The sequence below is a fragment of the Bidens hawaiensis genome, unplaced genomic scaffold, assembly GCF_021521415.1.
Source record: "Bidens hawaiensis isolate Kalapana, Puna unplaced genomic scaffold, B.hawaiensis_p1.1 tig00004282_1, whole genome shotgun sequence".
Classification (NCBI taxonomy): Eukaryota; Viridiplantae; Streptophyta; class Magnoliopsida; order Asterales; family Asteraceae; genus Bidens; species Bidens hawaiensis.
This window is the reverse complement of record NW_027491257.1, coordinates 1666475-1675968: the sequence shown is the minus strand read 5'-3', so window position 1 is coordinate 1675968 and position 9494 is coordinate 1666475. Positions and strand designations below refer to the sequence as shown.

The window sequence follows — 9494 nt, the reverse complement described above, 5'->3', positions numbered from 1 at the left end:
CATAAATATCTATAACATTCATTTTAAGGAGGGGAAACAACTTATGCAAGCTACGACTTAGGTACAAGAATACGGCCCTGAATATCTGAAAATGTCTTCACTTCCGTTCCCCATAACCTGCTCATCAGATTAATCTTAGTAATATTTTATACAAAAATATATTTAAAATAATGTATATTCACACTAGGGAGCAAACGAGCCGAGCTAACGAGCTGCCATAAGCTACTCAAACTCAGATCGATAAAAAGCTCAAAACAAGAGCTTTTTCGAGCTCGAGCTGAACCAAACCGCAAGTGAAGCTCATTTAGTTATCGAGCTCGAGCTTTGTGTTGTATGGGATGCTCGTTTAGGCTCATCAAGCCTTAGCAAGCCCCTGAATTTTAAATTTTATAATTCTAAGTATTATTTTCACATTGCACAGCCGAGCTTTGGCTCGTTTAAGGTACTGCACGAGCTCTAGCCAAGCTTAGGCTCATTTAAGGTATTCTCAAAATATATATAAATAGTTAAAAACGTATATAAATTAATTAATAAATAATACACTAGCCAAGCTCGAGCTCAAGCTTTCATACATCAAAACAAGCCGAGCTCGAGCCTAGTCGAGCCCAGGCTCGGGTTTACACCCTTAACTTACACCTTCATATCTACTTAGAATATTATTAGATTAAACTTGCCAACAATCAATTCCAACAGCATTTGCTCCTAACTTATCAGCCTTATGATCATCTCCAATATGCACAGCTTTTGCAGCTTCCACATTAATCTGATCTAATAATTAATTATCATGTAACAAAACTATATAATTAGAAAGAGTTGAAATTATTAACAGATTATAGTTGTTACATTACATTACATACCTAAAGCCGCTTCGAATATTTTTGCATCCGGTTTTTCGTACCCGACTTCTGAAGATATTATGACAGCATCAAACCTAAGCAAAAAAAACAAATATTTAGTAAATAACCAATATGGTTAATAATATTGGTAGTTGATACTTACAAGTCTATAATGTTGAGGTCTTGTAGCAACTTCCTTAAGCGAGTGTCGAAGTTGGACACAACGGCTAGTTTAACTGTAAAAAAAAAGAAAAAAAACTATTTATTTACAAAATATGCAAACTTAAAAAATAAAGCAAAATAGGGGTGTGAATGAAAATGAACAAACTGATCCGAAACCTAAAAAATCGAACCGAAACAAAACCGAGAGGTTGGTTTTGTGTTTTGTTGTAAAAACCAAACTTACAGTTCTTACTTGGTTTTGGTTTTGCATGTATTAAAACCAAACCGAATCTATAGATTATAATATATTGTTTTTTGTTAAATAACTTATAAGAATTTAATCAATATGTAACTCAAATATTCTAGCCCAAACGTAAAATAATCAAATGGATATTAATTATTTTTTTTTCAACCCAAAATTTTCAAGCTGAAATAGCAAAACCGAAATAAACTGAAACCGAACCGAAACCAAACGGGTTTCAAAATTCAAAAACTGATGTTTCGGGTTTTGGTTCTGTTTTAGCCCAAACCGAGCCGTGCACACCCCTAAAATAAATACTTGATTATCACCTCCAGACTCTTTTAGAATCGTTAGTGTTTTATGCGCGCCGGTTGGGAGGTGCCACGCGTCACCATTGGCATAGTACTAGTTAAAACGCAAACGAATAACGGTTAAATATGCTAATTAATAACTTTAAGTAAAGTTAACTTCAGTTATTATAGTTGTGAGTGATTAGGTGACTAACCTCATAAACTTCTTCAAAGTAATCATTATTAGAACAACCAGTGGCTTCAGAAACAACAAGCTTCCAAAATGGTCTTCCATCTCCCTTTGGACAAGAAAAATAATAAGATTAAATATATAATTTCTAATAAATGTTAATAAAATATTAATTTGAAAAACATATGACATTAAAATGTTTCAAATTTCAATGTGACACAAGAAAATAATGTGAATAATAACAATGGTACTTGGTAGGCTTGTCACTAGGGGTGCAAACAAGCCAAGCTACTCGCGAGCTACTCGAGATCGGCTCATTAAAAAGCTCGATCAAGCCAAGCAGAATCGAGCCCGAGCCCGAGCTTGAGCCTAAAAGTAAGCTCGTTTAATAAACGAGCCTGAGCCTGAGCTTCACTTATCGAGCTTGAGCGGGTTCACGAGCCTATACGAGCCTGTCATTTATATAATTTAAAAAAAATATATTTAATAATATTTATTAATATATATAATCTTATGAAAAATAAATAAAAATAACTTAATAATATATATTATTTTATACATAAAATTATAATAGAAAAAATATATAAAGATAATTATAATTATATAAAAAATAATTGATAAATAGTAAACGAGCAGAGCCTGAGCTGAGCTCGAGCTTAAAAATCTACTCACGAGCCGAGCTCGAGCTTTGAAAATATAGCTCGAAACAAGCCAAGCTCGAGCTCGAGCTCGTTTGCACCCCTACTTGTCACTAATAATCACAACCTAAAACCCGAACCTGACAAAACACTAACTTGAACTGAACTAACCCGAACCCGAGAAAACACTAACTCGAACCCAAAACATAGTAATTCCGTTAAGTTATTGGGTTTGATTTTTGGGTTTTGGGTCAACCCGAAAGAACCGTGGGTTTTGGGTTAACTTTTTATTTTTTGTTTTCTTAGATGCTCGAAACTTGATTAACACAGCCCAAAAAAACTCGAACCTGAAAGAACCGTGAGAGATTGGTGTCAGTTTTTTAATTATAGATTTAAACTAAGAAACCTGAAAACCCGAACGTAAAAAACCCAAAACCCGAAATTTTAACCTGAAGAAAGCCCGTTGTACCTGGTAACGAAGTTTTTCGGGCCATGGAGAAGAAAAGGCTCTTTTAAACCCTTGTTTTATATCAGCTGGAGCTGCATTTAAACCTATATGCAAAGATTTTAACTTCATCTGAATCAAAATTTCATAGACGAAACCGAGTATAACGAATCAAAGAACCTAGAACTACTAACTAGTGGTGACAACGAGCTGATCCCGAGCTCAGCTTGTTTCAAGCTCTATTCTTAAAGCTCAAGCCCGGTTCATGAGTCGTTTGCTCAAGCTCGAGCTTCGTTCGGTCTTGGCTAGTTAATTATCTATTAATCAATTTATATGCATTTTTAATTATTTTTATATAGTTTGACAAAACCTTAACGAGCCTAAGCTCGGCTTGACTCATGTGCAGTACCTTAAACGAGCCAAAGCTCGGTTTGAGCTTGGTATTGTGCAGTGTTAAATTAATACATAGAAGTCCAAAAATAGTTAGAACTTAAAAGTTAAAAAAAACACTAGGTTCGCTCAGGCTCGGCCTATTGCTGACTGTATTTACGACCGAGCCATGTATAATCACATGATAATCAAACAAGAAAGTCCTAGGGTTGTAAACGAGCCACGCTGAGCCCGAGCTCAACTAGGCTTGAGCTCGGCTAGTTTCAAGCTTGTTTTCAAAGCTCAAGCTTGTTAATTATATATTAATTAACTTATATACAGTTTAATTATTTTTATATATTTTGAGAAAACCCTAACGAGCCTAAGCTTGGCTCGTCTCGTTAACTATATATTAATTAATTTGTAACCATTTTAATATATTTTGAGAAAACCTTAACGAGTTATGTTGTGCAATGCCAAATTAAGACTGAGAAGTTCAAAACAGTTAAAACTAGGGGTGGAAACGAGCCGAGCTACTCGCGAGCTACTCGAGATCGGCTCGTTAAAAAGCTCGATCGAGCCGAGGTGAATCGATCCAGAGCTCGAGCCTAAAAATAAGATTGTTTAATAAACGAGCCCGAGCCCGAGCCCGAGCCCGAGCTTCACTTATCGAGCTCGAGCCTGTTCACGAGCCTAAACGAGCCTGTCATTTTTATAATTTTTTTTAAATATATATATAATAACTATTAATTAGTATATATAATGTTATGAAAAAATAAATAAAAATAACGAAATAATACATATATATATTATTTTATACATAAAATTATAATAAAAAATATATATAAAAATAATTATAATTATATATAAAATAATTGATAAATAGTAAACGAGCCGAGCTCGAGCTTCAAAATCCGCTCACGAGCCGAGCCGAGCTCGAGCTCGAGCTCTTTGTAAGTTAAACGAGCCAATCTCAAGCCTAGTCTAGCTCGGGCTCCACTTGTTTGCACCCCTAGTTAAAACTTAAAAAATAAAAATACACTATGCTCGTTAAGACTCGACCGGCCTAAATATCTTCCCATAAAATGTCTCGAGCTCGAAATCAATAACTAAAGAAACTTTATTTTCAGCTCGGACTCTCGGCTTTCAAGCCTTTTATTTTTATCGATCTGATATCGAGTACTGACCGTATTTACGACCGATTGAGGCGTAAGCTTCCTCAACAGGCTTTGTTAACTGCAGAAGTGTTCCACCTGCATCCAACAATAACCCATCGTACACTCTCTTCACTGTTCCTGAATACAAATTAATGTCAATAAATAAATTATGGGTTTTGTAATTTGTTTGTAATTGATTAAATTAATGTGGTGGGTATGAATAATTGGAATTGAAATTGGTGATTAATATTAATTAATTAATTAATTAACCTGTGTGAAACGTGGTGGGTGAATTGGAAGACATGGAACATCGGAGACTGGTTGTTTTTTTAAGGATTGTGTTTGAAGGTTTTAGTGCTCTGAGAAGACAGCCGGCGTCCATGGCGGTTAGTACTAGGTTGTTGTTATTGGTTGTGATCTGGGTTCTGTTAGAACAAGGTAAAGTATTAAATAAAATTACATATTTTTGTCTTAGCAGTACGCCGTTTAAAAATACGTAACGTTGTTAAGTTTTTTCTTTAGTTTCAAACCGATGTTTTAGGGCTTTTGATCGGAAGAAAAATACGAGTCGGCTGATCTAAAACTTATCTCGAAACAGTGATTTAAATGGCTTGCTTTTCATTAACTGGAAATTCAAGCACCTGAATTAAAACATTGTTTCGTTGTTTGGATCACCATTTTGAGGTAAGTTTAACATCATTCGACTCGTATCCTTCTTCTGATCACTAACCCTAAAAGATCGGTTTGAAACTAGAAAAAATCTTAACGACGTTAAGTATTTTTTAACAGAGGACCGGGTGATAAAAATAGTTGAAAGTGGGACCGTTGGTAAGGATTTTTAAAGGTGGAATTATTATCGACAAATACACAAAAGGTATGATTATTATTTTCCAATTTTCCAAAAAAAAAAAGTCAAGAAGAGTAATCCGTATGGCCAGTAAAAAACCGAACACCTGTCATTAAAGCTGACGGACCAACTATTACGTTAAACAATGCACTCGCCCAAGATCAAAAACTAGACGCCAACAAAGCAGTTGGCCCAGCGATTGCATTAAGGTTATTATCGGCCTGTCGGGTGAGTGACGATGAGACAGAAAAATCACGCCGAGTAGATCATGAAACACGAGTAATAAAGGATATCAAAAAAATCTAGGTGGGGCAGTATATTGCATGAAATGAAAGGACGAAGTAGATCACGGTCCAACAAGTAGTTAAGGAAAAAAAACGGACGGGTAGTAAATGACATAATAAACTGGAGTGACTAAACTAAACTCTACGGGTCAAAAAGGTAATATTTCTAACTTAGGTGCCAAAACTAAGGAATCAAAAGAAAATGCATGAAACTTAGGTAATAAAACTCTAAAAAAACTAAACTAAAATTGTATAGGTCAAAAATAAATATTTAAAACTTTAGTTGTAAAACTATAAGGAATCAAACATCTCAAGTTTGTTTTTAAACTTTTAATTGGTCAATCTGTTACAGCGTTACTACCCTCACGCTCCCCACCTTAAAGCCCTTGGCGCCTCTTTCAGAATGATGTTTGGTGCCCATACTTCAGTGATGTGGATTTAGACGGTGGCTGGCCACTACATATGACCTTATGAGTTATTGTTAATTGATATTTATGAGTTTACACTTCAACTTTTTATAAATTATGTTAAACTATATTTGATGCATAACCTAAAAGCATATACAAGATTAATTTAAATAGATAATTTACTAAACCGACAATGCAGCGTTTATAGTTAGTTTAGAAGGGAAAAAGTGTATAGTTACTTTAAAAACTAAAAAGTATAACTAGTTACTTTAGAAAATAAGAAAAAAGGTATAAGCAAATGAAGCTTTATAAATAGTAAATAGCTTGGCGTTTTTGAAGATTTCATATATATATATTTATTTCATTTCATCAATAAACATATTATCTTATAAATTTTATTTTTTTTAACAGTAGCAAGAAAAATTTAATTAAAAAATGTGTAACAAGTTGCCGAGTAAATAACCACAAGGACCAAAGTTACATGTCTAGAAGCACAAAACAAACACCAAAAAAACACAACAAACATTGAACAAGAGTAAAAAAGCAACTAAAACAACTCCATGGTTCTTCTCGCCACTTCTCCTATTACATTGACTTCTACATTAAGCGAGCCCGGTTAAACATGACTAGCTTGATGCCATCAATAATTATATCGTTCGTTTACTTGAATCTCCTAATTCGTTTACTTGAATCTCCTAATGTCATCTCATTTCTACTTTTCCATAATGTTAGCAAAGCATCTTAATTTAATCAAAGAAGAAAATTTAATGTAAATTATCTAATAGTTATAAATTAAATAATAACACATACTACAAACAGCACAACAAATATATCAAATAAACCATAAGGACTCCAAACACATCATTATTATTTAACCCTAGAGCATCAAATAAGAAAACGAAAATATTCGAGCTTTTAAGCGAATATATTTTCGATCGGTTTCACTTTCTCCAACCCTTGTTGTGTCTCCTTGGCTAGCTTCTTGAGCCGAGCCAATTCTAGATCGGTACTCATCTTCTTTTTGTACATTTCCATGAATGTTATAGGCTTTTCCATTATTGGCTTCTCTCCTTCATTCACCTTCAATGGATACACTATTGCTTCTGGTGCAGGGTTTTGAAACGTTGCTATGGATAGCCGATTCGTGTTTGAGTTGACCACAGCTTGATGGTCTGCGTTCTTGAACCGCCCATTGCTCAAATACTATCTCAATACCAAATTTTGCTAATATTTCAAGTCAAAATTAATATGATGATAATAGCTCAACTTGATCATTAAAGAAACAATAATAGGATAAATAACAATTTAAGTATTTTGAAAAGTATGAACAAAAAATATGTTTTGTGATTGGTAAAAAGATAAAAGTACATTGTTTTAATTAATTTTCAATGTTACCATAATTATAAAATGTGTGACAACATTATTGCATAATTACCAAATAATAAACACTTACATGTCCATGATCGCCAAGATTAACAACAAATGCGCCTTCAACAGGCTCAACCGTGATCCAACTCTTTCCACCATCACGTGTTGCTTGAAGCCCGCCGACCTGGTCCTGAAGCAACAGTGTGATTGTTCCTGGATCCGTATGTCGTTTCAAGCCCAATGTCAGGTCGGGTTGGGGACACTTCGGGTAGTAATTCACCACGACTTTTTGGTCCATATCTACACATGCTTTTGTTAGGGCCTCTTTTTCAAGGCCCATTGCCTCAGACAACACCTCTAGGAGCTTGCAGGCTAGGCCCATTAACTCCTTGCTGTACTTTTCGGTAACGGCCCTCCAGCCTTCGGGCTTATCGGGCCACCGTGAGTAGTCTCTTGCTTTTATTGGGTACGAGAAGTAGGTTACAATCTCCCTCCAATCTTACACCGTTTCACCCTATAGGATGCATCAAATGACCCGTAAATTAAATATGGCTATTTGAGTTAGCCCGGTCCAATACAACGGTGGGCTTAGGCCCAATACTGACTATTGTATTCTATAATTCTATCTACTCAACTAGAGGTGCACAAACCGGGTATTTTCAGGAACCGGAATCGGTTACCGGTATGATCAACAAAAGTCAAAACCGGGTTCGGATACGAACCATTTCTGGGTATAGTCAGGTATTTGACTGGGTTTTTTTCGGATAGGGTAGGGTCGGGTTTTGACTGGGTATTTCCAGTTCCGATTCCGGGTACGGCTTTGAGGAAATCCTATGCCAGATCTTACCCGCGGATAGAAACGATTTCAGTCAGATACACCAGGTTGGGTCCGGAACTAGGAAACCGGGTATTTTGAGCACCTTTATATACTACCATACTAATTTATTGAGGAAGTTTCAACCCATGTGTAGTTGCCTATAATTGACTTTTACTTTTATAGCTGCCCAATAATAGAAATCAACATTTACACAAGCTTTATTGCAGAATTAAATTATTATTATTATTATTATTGTTGTTATTATTATTATTATTATTATTATTATTAATTTATTATTATTAAGATGGCGTCTTTAATCATATTTCAACATAAAATAAAAAAGTACTATATTTCACAATATATTATTATTGGTAAGAAACAATACACAAAAATCAAATAAGTTTTAAAACGATCATTCCGGAGACACATTTGATGTCTAATTGTTGTTCACTCATCTTGAATGATAACCGCAAACTCGCAATAATAAAAGTTAAAAAAAAAATCACGCTTTTGATATATGTGATTTCACGTGTTTAACCCTTTCAGTTTGAAAATGGGAATATTTGACATGTTATGCATTAAGTTTAGTTGTTAATAAAGTAAACAAACAAAAAAGAAAAAATAAATCTTTTTTTATTATTGGTATAATAATAATAATACATTATTATTGTCATAAAAGTTATAATTTTGATTACACACGTTAAACTGGAACCATGCTAAACTAATTGAGCGACTAATTAACAGTGTGTAGTTACAATTTTTTATGTTCTTATTGAAAGTATACTAGTTAATAATTTTGATTACACACATTAAACTGGAACCATGCTAAAATAATTGAACGACTAATTATTTAACAGTGTGTAGTTACAATTTTTTATGTTCTTATTGAAAGTATACTAGTAGCAGTAGTAGTAATAATAATAATAATAATAATTGTTATTATATAATAATAATAATTGTTATTATTATTATTAACAAAAAATAAATAAATAATCATAGTTATGATGTGTGCGTATAATTCCGTGACGGACCCATAAATTTTTTTTACGTCGTTACTCAGTTGACTGTTAACAAGCACCAACTACTTACCTGAAGGTGACTCGAGACTATGAACCCTCCTTTCTTCCCCCCGGTCATATCAAACCGGAGCTTCTCCTCCGGCGGCATCGCAAAGAACTCCCTCGCGAGCCTCGTCATCTCGGACAACAGTTTGGTGTCGACACCATGATCCACCACCTGAAAAATCCCCCAGTCTTCACATGCATTGACAATCTTTTCACAAATATCCGCCCTACGAGATTCCGAGTCAATCCCTTCCAGGGATATGACCGGAATCTCGTTGCTAAACTCGTTGTATGGCACCTTTGGACGTTCGTCCTCGTCCCGGACGAACCGGTTTTCATGCATGGATGTCTCGTCCCATTGCAAGGACATTGGTGCCAT

The 9494-nt window shown here is 34.7% G+C and overlaps 1 protein-coding gene and 1 pseudogene across 2 annotated transcripts; both read right to left on the bottom strand.

Moving 5' to 3' along the window:
* LOC143626071 (uncharacterized) lies at positions 1-4488 on the bottom strand (the record flags this gene model as incomplete). Its single annotated transcript, XM_077096246.1, has 8 exons — positions 1-117; positions 675-768; positions 858-931; positions 1000-1072; positions 1569-1644; positions 1745-1828; positions 2827-2909; positions 4359-4488. Coding segments are annotated over 8 exons (681 nt in total), but the record flags the coding sequence as incomplete, so codon positions are not given.
* Positions 4489-6695: 2207 nt separating this feature from the next.
* On the bottom strand, positions 6696-9494 carry LOC143626020 (naringenin,2-oxoglutarate 3-dioxygenase-like; annotated as a pseudogene). The gene is made up of 3 exons (XR_013152358.1): positions 9141-9494; positions 7320-7748; positions 6696-7069 (listed from the first exon to the last, which is right to left on the bottom strand). The product of XR_013152358.1 is annotated as a naringenin,2-oxoglutarate 3-dioxygenase-like (transcript).